Below are 21,562 nucleotides of genomic sequence, written 5' to 3'. Positions count from 1 at the left end.
GAATCTGACCCGCGGTGATGAGTGGACGGTGATGAGTCAGCGTTCGACGATTGTGAAATAACAACGCCGCGCACAACGATGGCGCGCGAGGACGACCCGCCCGCGGCGGCGCGCATCACGTGGGACGAGGCCGCGATCGCGACGCACGAGTCCGAGGCTGGGGTGCTGTACGGAACGCAGAAAGTCCAGGAGGTGGCGACGCCGTTCCTGTACAGCGGCGCGGAGACCCCCGCTGGAGCGTCGTCCTCCGCGGGCGAGGGCGCGCGCGATGCGCCAGCGAGGACGATCGGCGAGCACGTTCCCGGCGTCGGGAGGGTGGAAGTGGACGTCGGCGAGCTGCGAGCGCGCCTGGGGGTGTGTCTGGACGAGATGCGCGACCCGCCGCCGCCGTGGCTGCGGATGCGGAGCCATCACGAGGACCCCGGAACGGCGTACTACGTAAACAACTTGACCGGCGCGACGCGTTGGGATTTTCCAGAGGAGGAGGACGCGGCGGCGGCGAAGGCGGGAGGGAACGACGACGGCGCGCGGACGGAGAACGACGAGAGCGAGGAGGACGAGCCGATCGTGCCGTCGCGGCTCACGAGGGCGCGAGACTGCGCGGCGCAGTACGTCGCGCAGCGCAGGTAGAGATAGGTCGTCCCGTTTACGTTCAGGCGGCGCTAAGAACTGAACGACGAGCACCCTCGCGACGAGTGCCGCCTCACGAACCCTCACCAGCGCTTGGTGAGGGACATCAACAGATTCAAAAACTCGAGCGGGTTCCCTCGCTTATTCCCACCCTTCCCACCCACCCCGCCGCCGCCGCCGCCGCTGGACGCGAACCAGCTCCTCCACCCCACCAGCAACACGGCGTTGGCGACGAGCGCGACGACGACGAAGGGCTTGGGCGGAATCGCGCCCTTCGACAGCGCCCTCAACGCGATCCCGGCGGGGACGCCGAGGGCGACGCCCTTCGCCGCGGCGATCGCCGCGGGGCCGGTCTTCGTGCCCTGCGAGTGGTGGGCGACGTCGCGGAGAACCACGGATCGACAGAAGAGAAGGTCAGCGGGGGACGCGGAGGCGCGGGCGAGAAAAAAACCAAAAAAAAACCAAAAAAAAACCAAAAAAACGTCGGCGTCTTCCCGTCCGAGCGGCCGGCGCGCACCTTCGCGTCGTCCCCATACGTCCCCGTCAACCCCGACGTCGCGAACCACCCGATCAGGAACGGCATCGCGGTCGCGAACACCTCCCCGAGCTCGAGCCCCTCGCCGTGGTTCCCTCTCCCGATCGCGGCGAAGAGCAGGATGGCGAGCCCGTCGCCCGCGACGAGCTGCGCGAGACGCGTCGTCGGGTCCGTCTCCTCGTCCACCTTCGCGACGCCCTGGAACGCGTCCCGGGAGCGCTGCTCTATCGGCACAACCTTGATCCCGGACGGCGGCGCGTTCGCTGAAGCGGGGCCGGAGCCGAGCGGGGACGGGCGCGGCGGCGGCGCGTCCGGGGATCGACGCTTGAATCGACTCTCCCCCGTCGTCGTCGTCGTCGTCGTCGTCGTCGTCGTCGTCGTCGTCGTCGCGGACGTGGACGCGGACGCGGACGCGGACGAGGTCTCCTCCGCGTCCGCGTCGGACGCGCGCGTGGTCGTCGTGAATGATTTTCCGCGGTGGCGTCTGCGCGGCGGGGGAGACGGGGAGATCGTCAGCGAGCGGCGGCGGGCGGGGGGAGGGCGACGGCGTCGCCTTATCCGAGGAACGATGGTGGAAAACGAACGACGTCGCGACGACGACAACGCGCGCGCGCACCCGACGCGGCGGCCGGAGACGCGCGAGGACGACGCGCGGAGGGCGGCGCCCCCCCCGAGGGAAAGCGAACGCGCGATCGTCGTCGCGTGGAACGACATGACGCGCGCGCGGAACTGCGGCGACGCGCGCGATGCGGTCGCGCGTCGCATACCTGCGGTGGTGATGCAGTGGTGACTGGACGCGGACGAGATCTCCGCGCGCGCGCGCTTCCACGTCGATCTGATCGCCGCCCGCCGCGACGACGTCGCACTCGCCCCCGCGCGCGCCCCCGCCGCACGCGTCGACACGCGAACGCCCCCCCCCGAGAGCATCATGTCGTCCATCGCGCGTCGAGGACTCCGCGCGGCCGCGGCCGCGGCGAACGCCGCGTCGTCGTCGCGCGCGGCCGTCGCGCCCGCGGCCGAGGTCGGCACCGCGTCGATCGCGTCGACGACGACGCGAACGCTCGGGGGGGGTCCTCTCGGCGCGACGCGCGCGCTCGCGACGACGACGACCGCGGCGCTCGCCTCCGCCGCCGCCCGCGCCGCCGCCCCGACGTCCGCCCTCGCGTCGTCGCAGCCGCCGCCGCCGCGCGGGTTCGCCTCCGCCGCCGCCGCGCGTCTCCCCGCCGCGCCGCTCACGCCGGAGGAGATAAAGACAAAGTCGGACGACATCCAAGACGCGTTCGCGGAGGCGAGAGAGGAGATCGAGGCCGCGATGGAGGCGACAGGGACGACGTACTTCAACGAAGAGGCGGAGTACGCGCGGGAGTGCGTGGAGAAGGTGTTGGGGGAGTACTACGCGTTGTGCGACGCGCTTCCGGAGGGCGACCGCGCCGCGTTTCAACGCGCGAACGGGATGAAGATGGAGCAGCTCAAGGCGGAGCTGAAGCAGATCGATCACGCGCACGACGATCACTGACGCGGTGGACGACGCGCGCGTGGACGTGGCGTGGAGAGAGGCTGGAAGGCGGGGGGTGGGGGGTGTTGGGTGGGGGGTGGAAGGTGCGCGGGCGCGCGGCGGAAAACACTGACCAGCTGATGCCCGGAGAGAGGTGTTTCGGTTACACGCGCGTCCTACTCCAGTCCGCTCCGCTTGTTTTAGGGATTCACGTCGAGACCGCGCCCCTCCGTCCGCGCGCACTTCACGACCGCACGAGGCCGAGTCGCTCTCGGGTTCAGATTCGAATTATCCCGCGCGCGCGCCTCGCGCTCTGAACCCGCGACCTCGCGCGCGAGGACGGACGCGCGCGCGCGCGTCGATCGTCGATCACGACCGAAGAGACGCGGCGTAACACTATTTTCACGAGCGACTAATCGAGGGTGAAAAGAAGCGCGATGGACGAGGCCGATCCGCTGCTCGCGCGCTCGCCGCGCGCGCGGTCGAGATGGACGTGGAAGATCGGGATCGCCGCGATGGTGATCATCGGCGTCGTATTCGCGATCGCGGCCGCGAACGCGGGGCTTCGCGGCGAGATCGGGGCGGCCGCGACGTTGGGAAAGCAGCCGGAGGGAACGGGAAAGAAAGCTTCCGTCGGCCTCGCCGCGGAGGCGCGGAACGCGGCGGCGAAGACCGCGGCCGTGGGCGACGACGACGCCGACGAGACCGCGCCCGCGCCCGCGCCAGCCAACGAGACGGTGCCCGCCGACGATGTGGCGGCGGCGGCCGAAGAGACGGCGGCGGCCGCCAACGCGACCGCGCCCGCGCCCGCGCCAGCCAACGAGACGGTGCCCGCCAACGATGTGGCGGCGGCGGCCGAAGAGACGGCGGCGGCCGCCAACGCGACCGCGCCCGCGCCCGCGCCCGCCGCCGAGACGCCGTCCGCGTCCCCCGAGGAGGACGCCGCGCGGGCGAACGATTGGGAGGAAGCCGAAGCCGCCGAGGATAAGGAGGGCACCGCGGCGCCCGATGAGACGGCGGCGCCCGCCGATGAGACGCCGCCCGCCGCCGAGACGCCGCCCGCGTCCCCCGAGGAGGACGCCGCGCGGGCGAACGATTGGGAGGAAGCCGAAGCCGCCGAGGATAAGGAGGGCACCGCCGCCGACGAGACGGCCGCACCCGCAGACGAGACCGCGCCCGCGCCCGCGCCCGCGCCAGCCAACGAGACGGTGCCCGCCGACGATGTGGCGGCGGCGGCCGAAGAGACGGCGGCGGCCGCCAACGCGACCGCGCCCGCGCCCGCGCCAGCCAACGAGACGGTGCCCGCCGACGATGTGGCGGCGGCGGCCGAAGAGACGGCGGCGGCCGCCAACGCGACCGCGCCCGCGCCCGCGCCAGCCAACGAGACGGTGCCCGCCAACGATGCGGCGCCCGCGACCGCGCCCGCGCCGTCCGCGGCGGCGTCGGCGGACGTGGCGGACTACGAGGCGAATGCGGAGGCGGAGCCGGCGAAGGACACCATGGCGGCGGTAATCGAGATCACGGTGAAGAACGACGAGACCGTGACGACCGCGCCGGGGGACACGTACACGCTGTTCATTCACAATTCCAAGACGGTCGCGCAGCTGAAGGCGCGCGTGAAAGACCTCGACGGCGTCCCGCCGGAGCGTCAGATTTTGTTTTTCAACGGGACGAGGCTCGAGAAGGACGGGAAGGCGCTGAGGGAGTACGACATCGAGACCGGGGACACGGTCACGGTGCATCACACGTCGTACTGGAAGAAGGACGCGTGATCGACGTCGAGAGCGCGCGTGGGGATTGATTGATAGATGCCGTAGAAGCGCTTCGGCGCGTTGTATCATCGGACGAACGTGTTTTTCTCACTGTTCCGGGCAGACGACGAGCTGACCGGAGCGGAGCGCCCGCCTGCAGTGAGGAAGAAATCCCTAAAAGTAGAACAGCACTCGCATTGCGCGCGCGCGACTCCACGCGACCGTGGAAGCCGACGCGACGCCCCGACTTCGCGGGAGCGCGTTCACCTCGAGAGCGGGTCAGGTGCATCGAGGGAGACGTCGATCGCGATGGCGTCCGCGACGCTCGTGCCGCGGTGCGTCCCCGTCCCCGCGCGTCGTCGTCGCACCGAATTTGGCTCGTTCCGTCCCCCCGCCGATTGATTGGCCCGTCCGCTGACTCTCCGACCCCTCACCCAGGCACGTGTTCGGCATGAAAGGAGACGTGAAGGACAACATCGCGTACGCGGACGAGACGACGGTGATCTTCCCCGCGGGGAACAACGTCGTGCTGCACCATCTCGAGTCGAAGACGCAGCAGTTCGTCCCGGGCACGCCCGGCGCCAAGGGCGTCGACGCGATCGCGGTGAGCGCGAATAAGAAGTGGCTCGCCGTCGCGGAGAGCGCGGAGAAGGCGCAGATCACGATCTACGACCTGCACACGCTGAAGCGGAAGAAGGTGCTGACGACGACGGAGGTTGGCTCGGAGGTGCGCTCGACGCGACGACGCGGCGCGACCGCACCGCGCGCGTTCGTTCGCCCCTCTCGGAACTGGGCAACCGGCGTCGTCCTCCCTCGACTCCAACTCGTCTCCCTCCCGCGACTCGATCGACGCTCGCTTTGACTCACGCTCCGCGACGCCCACCTCCTCCTCGTGACGCCCGCAGAGATACGCGAGCATGAGCTTCTCCCCCGACGGCAAGCTCCTCGTCGCCCTCGGCGGCGCGCCCGAGTGGAACGTCGTGCTCTGGCAGTGGGAGAAATCCAAAGCGTCGTCCGTCGTCCCGTCGCGCGTCGCCAATCAGGCGCCCGGGTCCGCGTACCAGTGCGAGTTCTCGCCCTTCGTGAACGCGGACGGCGGGTACACGGCCACGGTGTGCGGGCAGAACTTATTCAGGGCGTTTAAGATCAACGACGGCGTCATGAAACCCCTCGCGAGCGCGCTCGGGAAGCGAGAGATGGGAAGCACGTTCACCGCGCACGGCTGGCTCCCCACGGACGAGCCCGGCCGAGAGCGGTGCGTCGTCGCGAACGAGGAGGGCGACGTGCTCGTCGTGGAGAACAACGAGGTGGTCGCCGCGATTCCCGCGACGGAGAAGTACGAGGGGTGCGCGATTCACTGCATCGTGCCGTTTGGCGTGAAGGGGTTCGTCGCCGGCGGCGAGGATGGCGCGTTGCTCGTGTACGAGAAACAAACGGACGAGCGCGAGCCGTTTAAGCTCACAAAGTCGTTCACGATCGAGTCCGACGGGAAGAACGCGTCGATTCGAAACCTCGCGATCGACGCGAACGAGGAGAACCTCATCGCGACGATGGATGATAACCAGGCGTGGACGCTCTCGCTCGCGAACATCGACGTGATGAAGCCGGAGGAGATGAACTTCGAGAGGATGTCCGCGGGGTTCCACAGCAATGGCGTCACCGGGGTCGATCTGTGCGTCAGGAAGCCGCTCGTCGTGACGTGCTCCACGGACAAATCCGTGCGGGTGTGGAACTACGTCGAGAGAACGGCCGAGCTCGTGAAGCACTTCGCGGAGGAGGCGCACTCCGTCGCGTTTCACCCGAGCGGTTTACAAATCTTAGTCGGCTTCTCGGATAAGCTCCAGCTCATGAACCTCCTCATGGACGACATCCGCCCGTACAAGGAGTTCAGCATCAAAGCCTGTCCGGAGGTTGTGTTCAACAACGCGGGGAACTGCTTCGCGGCGGTGAACGGCAACGTGATTCAGGTGTACAACATGTACACGTGCGAAAACGTCGGCAACTTGCGCGGGCACAGCGGGAAGGTTCGCACCGTGTGCTGGTCCCCGGACGACACGAAGATCACCACCGCGGGTTTGGACGGCGCGGTGTACGAGTGGGAGCTGAAAGACTTCAAGCGCGTGCACGAGAACGTGGACAAGGAGTGCTCGTACTCGTGCCTCGCGCCGAGCCCGGACGGAACGTTCACGTACGGCGTCGGGTCGGACAGAATGTTGAAAGAATTCGACGCCGCGTACGCGTTGACGCAAGAGTTTTCGTGCGACGCGGGGGCGCTGACGCAAGTCGCGATCCCCGCGAGCGGGCGCAGTCTGTTCGCCGCGACCGAGCGCGGGACGGTGCGGGCGTACAAGTACCCGCTGGACGGGGAGTTTCAAGAGTACCAGTGCCACGCCGCGTCCATCACGCGGATGCGTCTGACGTTTGACGACTCGCTTCTCTTTTGCGTCTCCGAAGACGCGTGTCTGTACGTGTTCGACGTGCAGACGGGAGAGAAGGAGAAGGCTGGGAAGGGCGCGGCAAAGAGCAAGGAAGCGCTCGTGACGTACGCGGAGGAAGTTCTCGTGACGAAGATGGACATCAACGAGAAGAACGGCCGCATGCAAGAGCTTCAAATGCAAGTCACGGAGCTTCAGCTCCAGTCCGAGTACCAGCTCCGCATGAAGGACATGAACATGAACGAGAAGATCAAAGACCTGACCGATCGGTTCACGCTCGAGCTCGAGCAAGCGCAGACGAAGTTCGAGCTTCTGCTTCAGGAGAAGAACGAGCAAGAGATGGAGTACGAAGAGCGCTTGCGGCAGACGGACGAGAAGAACGCGAAGGAGACGCGTCAGCTCGAGAACCAGTTCCAGGAGCAAATTCTCGTCGAGGTGGAGCGGTATCAAAATCTTCAGAGAGACAAGGACCTCCTGAACGAGCAGTGGGACGAGCAAAACTCTCTGCTCGTGGAGTCGCACGAGCGCGTCATCGAGGAGCTCACCGCGGAGTTTTCGGAGAAGCTCCAAGACGAGCAGATGCACGCGGAGCGCATGCGCGCGGATCGCGATTTGGGCGCGAAGGAATCCGAGGAGACGAGGAAGCAGCTCGAGGAGGACGCGGACCAGGAGATCGACGACCTGAAGAACACGTTCGAGACGAAGTTGAAACAAGAGCGCGAGGTTGGGTTACGGCTCAAGGGCGAGAACGGCATCTTGAAGAAGAAGTTCACCGCGTTCCAAAAGGAAGTCAACGACGCGAAGGCGGAGGTCCAGTCGTTGTTCAAGGATAAGCAAAACCTGTACAACACGATCGCCGGGCTCGAGAAGGACATCGAGGGTCTCAAGAAGGAGATCCGCGAGCGCGACGAGACGATCGGTGACAAAGAGAAGCGCATCTACGACCTCAAGAAGAAGAATCAGGAGCTCGAGAAGTTCAAGTTTGTGCTCGATTACAAGATCAAGGAGCTCAAGAAGCAGATCGAACCACGCGAGCAGGACATCGCGGACATGAAGAACCAAATTCTCGAGATGGATCACGAGCTCGAGCGGTACCACAAGAACAACACGCACCTGGATCTAACGATCAGCGACTTGCGAGGAAAGCTCGCGGGGTTGCAAAAGGACGTTTTGAACCAGAGAAAGACGATCCAGGACCGCGACGGGAAGATTCATCAGTTCCAGAAGGACCTCCACGAGACGGTGCGCGTGATTCAATCACCGAAGGCGCTCGCGGAGAGCGTCAAGGGTCTGTTCCAACGACACACGAAGGAGCGCGACGACGTCGAGAACGTGGACGACGACATCCAGAAGGAGTACCAGCGCCAGCGCGAGTACCTCGAGAGGACGATCGAGAGCTTGAAGCACAAGCTGCACAAGGACATGGAGTCGCATAAGTCGGACAACATGCGCATCATGCAAGAGAACGTCTCGCTCATCAAAGAGATCAACGAGCTGCGACGCGAGATCAAGCAGGAGAGGCAGGCGAAAAAGAACGCCGCGGCGGCGGACGCCTCGCGAAGGAGCGCGTCCCGGGCGTCCACCGCGAACGGCGGCAGTCGCGGGAGCGCGCGAGGCGCGTTCGGAGCCGCCGGCAAGGGCGCGGGCGCGTTCGACGTCGACGAGATGCTCGCCCGGGAGATCGAAGCGCAGCGCGCGGAGATTCAAAATTTACGCGTCGACGCCGAGCGCAAAGACGCGCTGCTTCGCGCCGCCAACGCGGCGCTGGAAGCGGAGAAGGCGCGCGCGGAGGCGGAGAGGGCCGCCGCGGCGGTGGACGACTCCCCGAGACGCGCCGCGCGGAGGAGCTTGAAGGAGCCTCCCACGCCGAAGGCGGACGAGGAGGAGGAGGAGGCGGCGACGGCGACGGAGGCGGCGGAGGAGGACGCGGCGGGGGCGCCGGAGCCCGAGCCCGAGCCAGAGCCCGAGCCCGCGTCGGAGCCCTTGGACGAGGGCGAGCTCGACCCGGACGCGCCGGTGGAGCCCGTGGAGGACTTCGACGACGACGATTCCCTCGGCGGGGCAGCGCCTTTAGAGCCGTAAAGAGCTGTAACGACAACGTAGACACGAGCAAACGCCTCTCGCTTCGCCTCTCGCCACTGCTGCTCGCACTCTGTGGCGCTCGTCTTCAGCTTTCGTCGCGTCTGCCAACAGAAACCGAGAGTTTGACTTTTTAACAGCTCCTGTCAGTAACCGTCGGCGCGGCCAGGGATGGCGGAGGTCGAGGAGGACGGCCCGGTCGAGGTGACGCTCGTCCTCCATGGCGGTCGCGTCGGCGAGGAGCTCGGGAACATGGCCCTCCTCGAGGTCGGCTCCGCGATCGCCGCGGTGACGTCGCCGCCTCGCGGGGAGGAAACGCGCGTCCGCGAGATCTACGCGCCCACCGGCGCGACCGACGGGCCGCGGTTCGACCCGATACCGCCGCACCCGCGCGCGCACGAGCCGGAGTGGATGCACGACGACGTCCCGCGCGCGTTCCCGGGGGCGTCGCACCCGACGACGGTGATACCAGGGGTGAAGTTCCCGTCCATGGCGGCGTGCAAGGCTGCGGTGCGACGATGCGCGCTGATCCGAATGGCGCTGCGACCGCGATGCGCGTCCGGCGCGCCCGCGGACGTCGCGTCCGCGTTCGGCGCGGAAGCGTCCGCGAGATGCGCGGCGCAGGTGCTCGCGCCAGGGCGGAAGCACATCTCTCGCGCGCAGCTCGAGCGCGTCGGCGCGGAGCTGTGGGACGCGGGGGTCGGGAGAGCGGTCGCGGTCGATCGCGCGTGGCTCGAGGCGCTCTCGGCGAGACGAGACGCGGACGCGCCGGCGAACGACGCGCCGCCGCCGCCGCGGACGATTCTCGCGCCACCGGCGGGGACCGCCGCGGGGGGTGGACCGGACGCCGCGGCGCGAGAGGAGGGAAACGAGGAGGACGAAAAGGCGAACGACGCGCCGCCGCCGCCGCCGCCGCGAAGTCCGCCGTCGCCGCCGGAGAAAACACCCGAGGACGACTTCGACGCGTCGGTGTTTCTCCACCCCGAAGGCTCGCTGTGCGCCATCGCGTGCTGGGGCGCGGACGCGCGCAACGCGCTGCGTCACGTCGAAGCTCCGAACGCGATGCCCCCCGAGCAAGCGTTTCTCGCCGTCAACGCCGCGAGGGTGAGACCCGGGGACGTCGTCTTGGACCCGTGCGTCGGCGGCGGCGCCGTGCTCCTCGCCGCGTTGAAGTTGGGCGCGAGGCGAGCCATCGGATGCGACGTGGACGCGTACGCGTTAGACGCGGCGACGCGCGCGCTGAGGGAGGTGGACGTGGACGTCGCGGGGAGGGCGACGTTGAGGCGCGCGTCGCTGCTGGACGCGTCGTGGCACGACGACGTCGTCCCGCGCGACGACGACGAGCCGGCGGCGGCGGAGACCGAAACCGCCGGCGACGACGAGAGCGGCGCCGCTCCGGCGACGGCGGCGGAGGGGAAGACGCCGTCCGCGAGCGCGAGAAAGACCAAGGCGGAGGAAAAGTACGACGCGCACCAGCGCTTCCTCGAGGAACATCGTGGGGACGTCGACGCGATCGTGACGGACTTGCCGTACGGCGTGCGGTCCGCCGCCGTCGGCGTCGGCGAGGGCGCGGAGCACTCCGCGACGCCGAAGGAGATGTTGATCGGTTTGCTGGTCTTGGCGAGGAAAACGCTGCGACCGGTTAGCGGCGTCGTCGCGGTGTGGCTGCAGCGGTGGGACGGCGACGGCGGCATGAGCGTCGAGGACGTCACCGCGTGCGTGGAAGAGCACGGGTTCGAAGTCTTCAGGGTCGCCGCGGAGGATCGGAAAAACGGCGTGTGCCGCGCGTTGTACGTCCTGAAGAGAAGAGAAGGGGAGGCGGGAAAAAAGGAAAAGGAAAACGAAGACGAAGACGCCGCGAGCGACGCCGAGAGCGACAGCGGCTCGGACGTCTCCGCGGACGCAGACCCGGAGACCGCGGATATTCTGAAACGCGTCGCCGTCATCGATGAGTGCGTCGACTTCAACGAGGCGCGCGAGGTTGAACTCCGCCGCGCGATCGTCTTACACGCGCGCTTGCGAAGGAACGAAAACTACCGCCGCGTCGCGGAGGACGGCGGCCTCGACCCGTGGCGCGCCGCCTGGGTCGGCGACATGGCCGACCTCGAGCGTCACGTCAAGCTCATCGGCGCGAGCGCGCTCGTGAACGTCAAGGAGCCGTGCGGCGCGAAGAACACGCCGCTGCTCGCGGCGGCGGGCAACGGTCGCACGACCGCGCTCGCGGCGATGCTCGATCTGAGCGCGCAGGGCGTCTCGGCGCGGCCGCAGCCGCCGACGAGGGCGGACGGGACGTCGCTGCCGGTGCACGGCGGCGCGATGGCCATCACGAAGATGACCCGCGGGGCGATCATCAAGTCCGCGGAGCACGGGCACCTCGACGCCGCGGTGTTGCTCATGCGTCGCGGCGCGAACCCCGCGGATCCGCGGGACGAGGGAGGGGCAGAGGTGGGCGGCGGCGGCGGCGGCGGCGGCGGCGGCGGCACGGCGTTGCACTCCGCCGCCGAGCGCGGGCACACCGCCGTCGTCGAGGCGCTGTGTTTCTGCGAGCGGTACTGGTCCCCCGGTCAGGGCCGCCCGCGGTGGTGGGGCGCGGGGTGGCTGCGCGAGGCCCTCGCCGCGAAAGACGCGGACGGGCGCACGCCGCTCGAGGCCGCGACGCGTTGGGGCCACGCGAACGTCGTCAGGACGCTGATCAAGGCGGACCCGGACGGCGTCTCCGCGGAGAAAGCCGCGGCGCTCCTAACACTCGCGACGCGATGGGGGCACGCGGAGACGTTCCACGCGATCATCGAGACCGCGGGGCACGGGCGCATCCCCGCGCTTCAGCCGGGCGTGGAGGAAGAGGCGAGACGGTGGAGCCGCGCGAAGCTCGTGGACGTGATCGCGGACTGGCGTCGCAAGGTGTACCCGGAGTCCGTCCCGCCGCCGCCGCCGCCGGCGGTGGACGGCGCGCGCGTCGTGCACTGGGACCCCGCCACCGGCGCCGCGGTGCTCTACGTCCCGAGCTTTTGGGACCCAGACGCGGGGTACAAAGCCCTGCGCGAGGAAGTCGAGCGCGGGGGAGGGTACGTCTCGAGGGATGACCCGCTCGTGATGCCGGCGGATCGAAGAGGCGAGCGGAAGCCGGTGCCGCGCGACCAGGCGTATTACGGCGCGTGTTACCTCGGCGCCGCGGACGAAAACGAAAAGCGGCAACACGTGTCACGCGATGATTCGTCGTCGTCGTCTGCGAACGGCGACGCGATGCCGTCGCGCACGCTGTGGTGGTCGTCGTACCGGTACAACCCGGACCACACGCGGCAGCCGCCGCCGCGGCCGCCGCCCGCGATCATCCGCGGTGTCGCCGCGAAAGTGAAGGCGATCAGCGGGCAGACGTGCAACCACGCGGTCGTGAACCGGTACGTCGGCCCGTGGGACAGCATCGGCCCGCACAGCGACAAGGTTCTGGATCTAGATCCCGATTCTTACGTCGTCTCCGTCAGTTTCGGCGCCGCGAGGGTGATGACGTTCGAGCCGAAACGCGTCGCGCGCGACCTCGGCGGCGGTGGCGGCGCGACGCGATTCGCCGACGATGTGAAAAAGGCGCGAATGAAGTTACGCGCGGAGTTGAATAAGAATCCGACGTGGCGGGACGTCAGCGCGGCGAAAGCCGCGGCGGCGCCGTTCAGCCGCGCGAAGGCGCTCGCGATCGCGCGCGAGAGGGAGCTCGGCGCGACGCTGCGGGCGTCCGACGCGTCGGTCGCGAACGCGGCGGCGCACGCGCGCGAGGTTCGGAACAAATGGCTCGAAGCGAAAGCCGCGAGCGGGTTCCGCGTCGCCCTCGAGCCCGGGAGCGCGATCTTCTTCAACATGGCGTTCAACGCGGAGTGGACGCACGCGATACACCCGACGAACACCGCCCCGGGAGCGCCCGCGCCGCCGAAAGAGTTCAGAGGCGAGGACGAAGACGAGGCGTCGGACGAGGACGAGGACGACATCCTGGACGTCGTCGACGACTTGAAAGACGCCGCCGCGGGGGACGAGCCGGTGATGGACTTCTCCAACGCCGCTGGCGAGCGCATCGGGGTGACCTTACGACGCAGCGTCACGGTGTTCGACCCGGTGAGACAGACCGAGGCGATCGCGGGGGATAAGTCCAGGGCGTGGAGGAAACGGATTTGGAAGCCCCTGAGCGAGATGGCGGACGTCGAAGAGAGCGAAAAGCCGTGGCGGGAAAAGAACGGGTGCTCGCCGATCAAGCTGAAGCCGAGCAAAGCCCCGGGAGGGGCGTGGGAGGTCGTGTTCGAGGACGAGGTCTTGCGAGCCGCGGAGTATTACGCGACGACGAACGTAGACGTGGACGTGCACGCGGACGAACACGCGGGCGTCAAGAGCGAAAATTAATTAGATCAGTTTGCCTCGCACGTTCGTCCCTCGCGCTCGCAGTCTCGCTCGCAGCAGGCGCCGCGAACCTTCGACCCCGCCTTTCTCTCGACGACGTCGCTCGAACGCAACGGCGGGAGTAAATCCTCCTCGCTTCGGCACGGGTGCCGCGCCCACGCCGCCATCGCCTTCAGCGCGCGCTTCTCCCGGATCCTCACCACGAGCGCCATCCTCGCGCGGTGCATCGCTCGACGCTCTTCGTCTCTCCAGCTCGGCTTGTGATCGCCGCTCTCCGCCCTCTTGACCGCGCCGGACTTGATCCCGGCTCGCCACCCGCCCAACCCCGCGCGCGCGCGCTCGCCCGCGCGCTCCGGGCCGAGCTGCTTCAGACGCTTTACGTCGACCCGCAGGGACGCGGTCGGGAACCGTCCGACCGTCAGCGCGGTCTCTGCCAACGCGACGAGCGCGACGGCGACCCTACTCATCTGGTCTTGGCGCTCCTCGAGGTCCGAGTCGTCGTCGTCTGCGGCGCGCGGCGCGTGGAGACGAGCGCGTGGACGGTCAGTCGGTCGGTCGCGCGTGCGGAACGGACGCGCGCGGGCGGTGGAAGAGTGAAGCGGACGCGGGGGAGCCGTCAGAACGTTGCGCAGATCAAAGCGCTCCTTTGTCTCTCGTCACGACGGACTTTTCAGCCCGCTCGGAGATCCCACAAAGGTATCGTGATCACTCGGCTCTCCCGCGACGCTGAAACGAAAAACACCGCTCGAAACGAAAAAGAACGCGCGCGCGTCGAACGCGCGAGACGCACCGACGCCGGCGCCGTCCCAAATTTGGGAAGTCGTCATAGGCTTCGCGCCTCCGAACCCGTCTTCGTCGTCTTCGTCGTCTTCGTCCGAGTACGCCCCCGTTTGGTCGTCTCGTTCGCCGCGCTCGTACGCGTCCGCGGCGCGCAGCACCCCGAACTGAAACCTGTGCATGGACAGCACGCGCACGGCGTGTCTCAGCGCGACGGACGGCCGCCCCGTTCTCGAGACGTAAAATTTATCGCGGCTGTTCGACAGAATACCGCGTCGGCGCAGCCAACGAAGCCGATCCATCATGTCCTTTCTCGATACCTCACCGATCCCGAGGTCGTACTCGTCGTCCGTCTCGTCGTCTTCGTCGTCGTCGTCGGAGTCGGAGTCGGAGTCGCTCTCGGAGTCCTCGTCGGAGTCCTCGTCGGAGTCGTCTGCGTCGTCGTCGGCGTCCCTGTCCTCGGGGTCGTCCGCGAATCGATGAATCTCCGCAGTCTCCGCGGTGTACCTCGCCATCGACGCCGCGGCCATGAGCTCCCTGACGCCGCACTCGACGCCGCCACCGTGTGGGTTCTTCCTCAGCGTGAACCCGTACCGCCGCAGAAGCTCCGCGTCCCCGAGCGGGCCGTACGTGTTAAACACCTCCGCGCCCGCGGGGACGCGTTTCGTCGCGACCATCCGCAGCTCGCGCGCGTCCGGGTCGTGCGTCAGCCGCACGGACGCGTCCAACGGGGAGGCGTGGTTGAGCATGTCCCAGAACGGCACCATCGCCTGCGTCGTCCCGCCGCCGCCGCCGCCGCCGCCGCCTTCGGAGTCGGATGCGTCATCGTCGTCGTCGTCGTCGTCGCCGCCGAGGGTGAACGAAAACCCGGCGACGAGGGCGGCGGCGTGGAGGTACATCTTCTGCGCCTCGAGCACCTCCGCGTCGGCCTCGTCGTCGTCGGCCTCGTCGCCCTCCTCGTCGTCGATATCGTCGTCGTCTTCGCCCGCGTCGCGGCGTCTTCGGACCCCGCCCGGGGCGCGCGCGAACTCCGGGTTCGCCTCCAGGAACGGCCGCGCGACGTGCCGCCAGTGCTCCGCGGTCATGGAAGGGAGCTCCAATGCCTCGTCCTCCATCTGCATCAGGTGATCCAGCGCGGACGTCCCTTCCAGCTCCGCGAGCTCCGCGCCGGACCACGCGAGCGGCGAGTGCGTCGCGCGGAGCGTCGGCAGCGCGGCGAGGTAGGGCGCGAAGTCGGACTCGTGGCCTCGGGACATCTCCGCGAGGACCGCGAGCACGAGGGCTTCGCGCTCGAGCCGCGGCGACGCCTCCGCGCTCATCTCGTCGCCGCCGAGCCCGAACTTCGTCAGCGCGTCCGCGGCGACAGACGTCTCCGCGGTGATGATCGCGTCCTCGGGGACGCTCACGAGGACGTCCCCGGGGGCGATGTCGCGCGTCGCGACGCATCCGCGCCCGGTGCGAGGGAAGCGGCCGACGCCGACGCCGTTCAGAACGATGCCCCTGCGCTTCATCCATTTCACGTACGCCTTCTCCGCGGGGGAGAGCTCGTGCGAGGGCGGGGGAGGACGTTCCGCGGAGACGATGACGTACGCATCGCGCGCTTCAGCCTTGCGCTTGCCCATCGTCGCGGAGGGCGGGGCGATCCGATCTGAGGGTGGCGGCTGAAAAATGGCACTGAAATAACAACCTCACTGCAAGCAGCTTGTCTGGCGGAGGGCGGGGCGATCCGATCTGAGGGTGGCGGCTGAAAAATGGCACTGAAATAACAACCTCACTTCAAGCAGCTTGTCTGGTGCCGCGGTCGCGCGCGCCGTCGTCGTCGCACAACGTGGCGGCGTATTATTTCAACTCGACCCGACGCGATCCGAGGCGGTCGTGCGGAAAAAATCAAACGAATCAACATCTCTCTAGAGCTCCGTCTTCGCGTCGGGCCCGTCTTCCGCGGCTTTCCGCGCCGCGGCGGCGGCGGCCTCGGCAGCCTCGGCGGCGGCGGCGGCTTTCGCCTCCTTCGCCCTCCGCCGCCTCTCCTCCTCTCTTTTCAACTCCGCCTCCATGCGCTCGCGGTGGAACGTCGGCATCTGGTACGCCTCCTTGATGATCCCGGTGAACTTCGCGAGCGCGGGGGGGTACTGCCCGGGGCAATACCACGACCCGGGGGCGTCGCACAGGCGGTTCGCGGGATCCGCGAGCCACCTCTTGGACTTCTCCGAGACGTTGACGACTTTGTAAATTCTCACCTTGCGGTACTTGGACGTGTACACCTCCTGGAACCGCTCCTCGGATACCTTACCTTCGAACGACACGAGCTTGTACAGCAGCGACTGCGCCATCATCGGCGTCGGGCGGCCGTATCGATCCACGCCGAACTTGGACTGGATCTCGTACATGTCCACGGTGCCGCCATCGTGCCCGATGCTCTTCCCGATGCGAAACAAATGCGGCGACTTCGCCATGTCGTCCGCGCCGCCGCCCGTCCACACCAAGACGTAGTCCGCGAGGTGGCGGATCACCCGGTGCCCGCGTTCTTCCGTCGCGGTGAGCGACCGCGCCAAGTTCGCGATGTGCTCGTGGTTCCACGTGTTCCCGTCCGCGATCGAGGTTCGGTTCGCGATGCCGGTGATCTGGTACCCGTAGTCCCACCACGCCATCACCCGCGAGTCCTCGGGGGTGTTGTCGCGCAGCCACTCGTACGCGTCGACGTAGTCCCTCACGATGATCGTCTCGCCGTTCTGTAGCGTGCCCTTGAACATCACGCTCGGCTGCGACATCCCGCGCGCCATCTCGTGCGAGTAGTCGACAAAGTCCGGGACGTGGCGGACGCCGACGACGAGGAGGTACGCCGCCGCGAATAAACGCACGCCGCGCGTGGTCTTCGAGTCGTAGAATTTCACGAGCGGGTCCGTGACTTTTTTCTTCCAGATTTCCCCCAGGGTGGCGTCGTCGACGGTTCTCGCGGCGCCGGAGCTCCGGCCGCCTTTCCCGCCCTTGCCTCCCTTCTTCCCGGGCTTCGCCGGCGACGGCGACGGCGGGACGGCGTCGCCGTTCTTCTTCTTCTTCTTATCGTCCGCGTCGTCGCCCGCGTCGCCGTCGCCGCCGCCGTCGTCTTTCTTCTCCGCGCTCTTCTTAAAAAAGACCCCGGCGAGCAGCTCGCGGGAGTTCTCGAACGCGTCGTCGAGGAGGAACCCGACGCCGACGCCGGTGAACGCGCTCGCGATCGGGCCCAAAAAAATGATGAGGCGGACCATGCGGTTCGCGAAGTAATACGCGGTGAAGCCGTACAGCGGCAAGAACAGCGCCGCCGGGGACATCGTGCGAAGGAACCGCCACGACGCGACGATGAACCCAAACGGCGCGACGTAGAACGGGTAGTGCAGGTACCGCCAGTACGCGTCCGGAGTCCCGGGCTGGTGCTCCGCGACCGAGTCCACGAGCGGGTTCCCGGTCTTCGTGTGCTTGATGAACAGCCCGCGGACGCGCACGGACAGCGGACCGAAGTACCCGGTCGGCGCGAGGATCGCCACCGCGGCGGCGGCGCACGCGGCGGCGGCGCAGTACACGTTGACCCTCGTGCGCCACGCCGCGGCGTCTCTCAGTCCGCGTCGACGCACCAACCGCTCCGCGACCTCGAGGACCTGCATCCCAACGAACACCGCGGCGGGGCCGAGCTGCTCCATGGACTTGATCGGCGCGAGCCCGACGACGGGGAACTGAATCGCCCCCGCGGTGCCGACGAGCCAGAAGAGCGAGTACGCCTTGCGCAGCGACGCGTCGTACCTCCCCAACGAGACCAACGCCGCGGCGTGTAAGCCGATCATGTTCAACACGAACGTGTACCCGCCCCACGCGGCCACCATGTACACGTACGCGAGCCCCGCGAGCGCGCCGAGCGGCCACGACGCGGGCGTTCGCAGACAGCGGCACCACGCGAAGAAGGTGAGGCACATGGCGGTGACGGCGAGGCTCTCGTTGTCGTAGCCGCCGCCGACGCTGCGCATGGTGTGCGCCGGTATGATGGCCATCACGAGCGCGGCGACGACCGCCGCGTTCGCGCTGCCGTGACACTCTTTCGTTAAGAACGCCACGAGCAGCGTGGCGACCGCGCCGAACCACGCGGGGAAGAACACGCAGACGTCGTTCAGGGACATGGCGTAGGACGACCCGAGCGCGTTGAGACACTTCCAGATGGACACCGCGGTGACTTGCATCCCGGGGTAGATCGTCGTCCCGACCGGCCGTCCGAGCGGGTACCAGGACATGTAGTCGAACCACCTGCTGAACTTCGCCCAGCCGTTGTCCGCGAGGTACTGCGTCGCGCGAAAGTTGAACCACGGGTCGAACTCGTGGATGATCCGGCCGTACTCGCGGATCGCGTAGAGGCGGATGTCGTACGCGAGGTAGCACGCGATCGCGAGCGCGGCGACTCGCAAGCCTTGGATCGCCGGGTCGAACGCGCCCGCGGGCGCGGGTTGGGGCGCCATCGCGGACGGCGGGGTGTGGCTGCGCGCGCGATCTGCGGGCGGATCGAGCGAAGCGCGCTCAGATCGTCGCCCTCGCGGAGGGAAGTGATGAGAGGAGCCGATCGACGCCGCGCCGACTTCCTCTTCTGTTGACGCGTCCTTTAGCTTTCTTCCGTCGAGAGGTTCAACGGAGAGGTCGAATCGAGCGACGGGTGTTCATCGGTCGTTTGAAAGGCAACGCCAACAAACTTTGAAACCGAGGGTGGGTGAAAGAACATGTGGCTGCCCGAGAAGAATCTCGAAGCGACGCCTCGACTCGCCGTGCTGTTACAAATCGAATTCGCCCGGGCGGGAGAGTCGAGCGCGCGGGACGCGGGATCCACGCTCGCCGGATCTCAGCGGGCATCGCGTTCAAATCCCGCGAAGGCGTCTCGCTCGCGCGTCGCGTCGGTCGGCATGATGACGTCCGCGGAGGCGCCGAGACGCGGGAAGCGCCGCGACATTGCGACGCCGCTGAAGACGCTGTGGGCGATCGCGCAGTGCTACGCCGTCGTGGCGGTCGCGTGCGGGGGGTACGCGTCGCTCACGGGAGGGTTCAAACCGAAGACGAGGGTCACGGTGCGCGCTCGCGAAAGCCCTCGCCCGTCGCGCTCGTTCGCGCGTGAACCCGCGTCGCCGCCGCGATCCCGCGCGCCTTCGACCCGTTGATGAGACGTCCACATCCTCGCACCTCTTCTCGGTTTCCGCTCGACCGTCGGCGTCCTCGACCGACGACGCGCCCGCACTCGCTCCACCCCTCTCTCGCAGGCCTCGAACCGAGGTCTCTTCGCCGGCGGGCCGTCCATCTTCGAAGACGCGCGGCGCGTGGACGACTTCTTCGGCGCGTCCTCCAAGGCGAATCACGCGTTGCGATTCGCGTGCGCCAACGCCGTCCGCGCGACGACGAACGCGCCCACCGCTCTGGGGGATATCGCGCTCGCGGCGGCGACGACGACGAGAGCGACGGTGTCTCCGGTCGCGATGGTGCTCTACAGACTTCTGGGGTTGAAAACGTACGTGGATCCGTTGTATCCGTTCGTGGCGCCGCCGATGCGGGCGGCGGCGAACGTCGCGGCGACGACGACGCGGACAGTCGTCGGCGGGGCGACGCGCGGCGCCGTGGACCTTCTCGCCGCGATGGGACGTTCGCCGCTCGGCGCGCCGTTCCGAGGCGCGGTGAAGTATTGCGCTTACCCGGAGCGGTACGGCGCGCACACGATACCGAAGAAGCCGGACGTGTCGTATCTGCGTTGGGGGGAAAAGTGCCGGACGTCGAAATGGGGGGAGTGGACGAAGTGCAGCGTCGAGTGCGGCGTCGGGATCACCGCGCGGATGAACCACTGCGGGAGGAAAGAGGTCAAGCGGTGCGTGGGCGCCAAGAAGTTCGGGTGCGACGGCGTGTGCGGCAGCGGCGCGGAGAAGGATTGCGCCGGCGCGTGCAGAGGCGGCGCGCGCGCGGACCCCGTCTCCGGTCTGTGCGAGCCGTCCGCCTCCGACAAGAAATCTTGGAGCGGCGCGCGCGGCGGCAAAGGCAAAGGCGCCGCGCGCGAGGAGACGACGACGAAGAAGAAGTCGCGCGCGCGGACGATCGCGGGGTCGTTCAACCTCCCGTGGCCGCTGTCGCTGGTCGCGTTCGCCGTTCTGAAGTGCGTCGGCGCGATGCTCTCGCCGACGATGTTCGTCCTCGTCGTCGTCGCGACGGTGACGCACCGCGTCGTCGTCGTGCACGTCTGGGAGAAGGAAGCAGGCGTCGACGACGAGCTCGTGACGATCCTGAAGACCGCGGTGCTGAGCGTCAAGGTGGCGTGGGAGAAAGCCGCGGAGACGGCGCCGTGGTTGCGCGGCGTCGCCGCGGGCGCCGCGCCCGTCGCGAGAGAAGCGATCGCGCGCGTCAAGGCGCTGCTCGCGAGATTCAAGGCGGCGCCGAAGGCGAAGAGCGACGACTACGTGACCGCGTCGGACGCCATGGGCGCGTTCATCAACATGGACTGGCTCAAATCCGTCGGCGCCGCGAGCTCGAAGCTTGAGGACGACGGGAAGAGGACGGGGAAGAAAACCAAGAAGATGACGAAGAAGCTCGCGAAACAAAAGTACCGCGAGCAGACACGACGCCAGATCCTCCCGGCCGCGATGGTGCGCGCGCGCGCGCTCACGGCGCTGCTGAAGATGTCCACCAACCCCACCGTCGAGTGGTCCTCGCGTCTTCGATGCCTCGCCGCGCTCGTGCGTCTCTCCGTGTTGGATCCGGGACGGCAGGCGATGATCGAGAGCATGGGCGGCGTCGACGTCGCCACGCAGGTATTGCTGACGTGGCTGCAGCAGCGCTCGCTGCAAGGCCCGGACAGCGCGATGCAGCTGATCCGCGTGCTTCTGTACGCCCCCGCGTCGTCGATTCTCGCCGCGAAGAGGCTCGCGGTGACGAGCGGCGAGACCGCGGACGCGTTGGCGAGGGTGCTGGCGGCGACGCCCGGAAACGTCGCCGCGCAACGCACCGGGCTCGCGTCGACGTGGCAGATCCTTCGACTCGCGGGGCCCAAGTCCGGGGTCGCGGAGAGGCTCGTCAAGGTCGTCGGGCTCTTCGCGCACCTCGTCGACGAGTGGGAGCGGAGTAAGCACGACGAGGGCGTCGCGCAGTGCATCGCGGGGATCACCTTGGAGCTCGCTCTGGGGAACAAAAAGATGCAGAAAATTCTCACCAAGCTCGGCGCACAGTTGCTCGTCGCGAAGGTGTTCGTCGCGCACCGGAGCTTGGACTTCCAAGGTAGGTACGTCGACTTGAAGGAGTGGATGCTGCTGCCGAACCCGGACGGGATCGTGAAGCACTACGTCGCGGGGGGGGTCGCGAAGGAGGTAAAGTCGAGCGACGACTGAGCGAGCGCGAGCGCGCGCCCGCCTGAATACCTTCAGTTATTTATGAATAAAAATCTTATAGCGAACTCAACTCACACGGTCGACGGCTTCGTTCTTTCCCGCGGGCGCGCCCG

The 21,562-nt window shown here is 67.8% G+C and overlaps 8 protein-coding genes across 8 annotated transcripts; 5 read left to right on the top strand and 3 right to left on the bottom strand.

Annotated features, from left to right (window-relative positions):
* Positions 1-78: 78 nt before the first annotated feature.
* MICPUCDRAFT_56589 (uncharacterized protein) lies at positions 79-630 on the top strand (the record flags this gene model as incomplete). The annotated part of the gene is made up of 1 exon (XM_003057387.1): positions 79-630. One exon carries the CDS (start codon positions 79-81, stop codon positions 628-630), a length of 552 nt encoding a protein of 183 aa, XP_003057433.1.
* An 83-nt stretch (positions 631-713) lies between these two features.
* On the bottom strand, positions 714-1,879 carry MICPUCDRAFT_56588 (uncharacterized protein; the record flags this gene model as incomplete). Its single annotated transcript, XM_003056908.1, has 2 exons — positions 714-992; positions 1,148-1,879. 2 exons carry the CDS (start codon positions 1,877-1,879, stop codon positions 714-716), a joined length of 1,011 nt encoding a protein of 336 aa, XP_003056954.1.
* A 214-nt stretch (positions 1,880-2,093) lies between these two features.
* Positions 2,094-2,681, top strand: MICPUCDRAFT_38928 (uncharacterized protein; the record flags this gene model as incomplete). Its single annotated transcript, XM_003057386.1, has 1 exon — positions 2,094-2,681. The coding sequence occupies one exon, from the start codon at positions 2,094-2,096 to the stop codon at positions 2,679-2,681; it is 588 nt and encodes a 195-aa protein (XP_003057432.1).
* Positions 2,682-3,097: 416 nt separating this feature from the next.
* On the top strand, positions 3,098-4,432 carry MICPUCDRAFT_56586 (uncharacterized protein; the record flags this gene model as incomplete). Its single annotated transcript, XM_003057385.1, has 1 exon — positions 3,098-4,432. One exon carries the CDS (start codon positions 3,098-3,100, stop codon positions 4,430-4,432), a length of 1,335 nt encoding a protein of 444 aa, XP_003057431.1.
* A 418-nt stretch (positions 4,433-4,850) lies between these two features.
* Positions 4,851-7,623, top strand: MICPUCDRAFT_25887 (uncharacterized protein; the record flags this gene model as incomplete). Its single annotated transcript, XM_003057384.1, has 2 exons — positions 4,851-5,138; positions 5,317-7,623. Coding segments are annotated over exons 1-2 (2,583 nt in total), but the record flags the coding sequence as incomplete, so codon positions are not given.
* A 4,937-nt stretch (positions 7,624-12,560) lies between these two features.
* MICPUCDRAFT_56583 (set domain protein) lies at positions 12,561-15,704 on the bottom strand (the record flags this gene model as incomplete). Its single annotated transcript, XM_003056907.1, has 2 exons — positions 12,561-13,810; positions 14,096-15,704. The coding sequence occupies 2 exons, from the start codon at positions 15,702-15,704 to the stop codon at positions 13,314-13,316; spliced, it is 2,106 nt and encodes a 701-aa protein (XP_003056953.1). The 3' UTR covers positions 12,561-13,313.
* Positions 15,705-15,902: 198 nt separating this feature from the next.
* MICPUCDRAFT_32514 (glycosyltransferase family 66 protein) lies at positions 15,903-18,629 on the bottom strand. Its single transcript, XM_003056906.1, has 2 exons — positions 17,115-18,629; positions 15,903-16,952 (listed from the first exon to the last, which is right to left on the bottom strand). Exons 1-2 carry the CDS (start codon positions 18,558-18,560, stop codon positions 15,990-15,992), a joined length of 2,409 nt encoding a protein of 802 aa, XP_003056952.1. The 5' UTR covers positions 18,561-18,629; the 3' UTR covers positions 15,903-15,989.
* A 272-nt stretch (positions 18,630-18,901) lies between these two features.
* On the top strand, positions 18,902-21,522 carry MICPUCDRAFT_46813 (uncharacterized protein). The gene is made up of 2 exons (XM_003057383.1): positions 18,902-19,157; positions 19,347-21,522. Exons 1-2 carry the CDS (start codon positions 18,996-18,998, stop codon positions 21,447-21,449), a joined length of 2,265 nt encoding a protein of 754 aa, XP_003057429.1. The 5' UTR covers positions 18,902-18,995; the 3' UTR covers positions 21,450-21,522.
* The last annotated feature ends 40 nt before the right edge of the window (positions 21,523-21,562 follow it).

This window comes from Micromonas pusilla (genome assembly GCF_000151265.4).
Source record: "Micromonas pusilla CCMP1545 genomic scaffold MICPUCscaffold_3, whole genome shotgun sequence".
Classification (NCBI taxonomy): domain Eukaryota; kingdom Viridiplantae; phylum Chlorophyta; class Mamiellophyceae; order Mamiellales; family Mamiellaceae; genus Micromonas; species Micromonas pusilla.
This window is presented reverse-complemented; position numbering and strand designations above follow the sequence as displayed.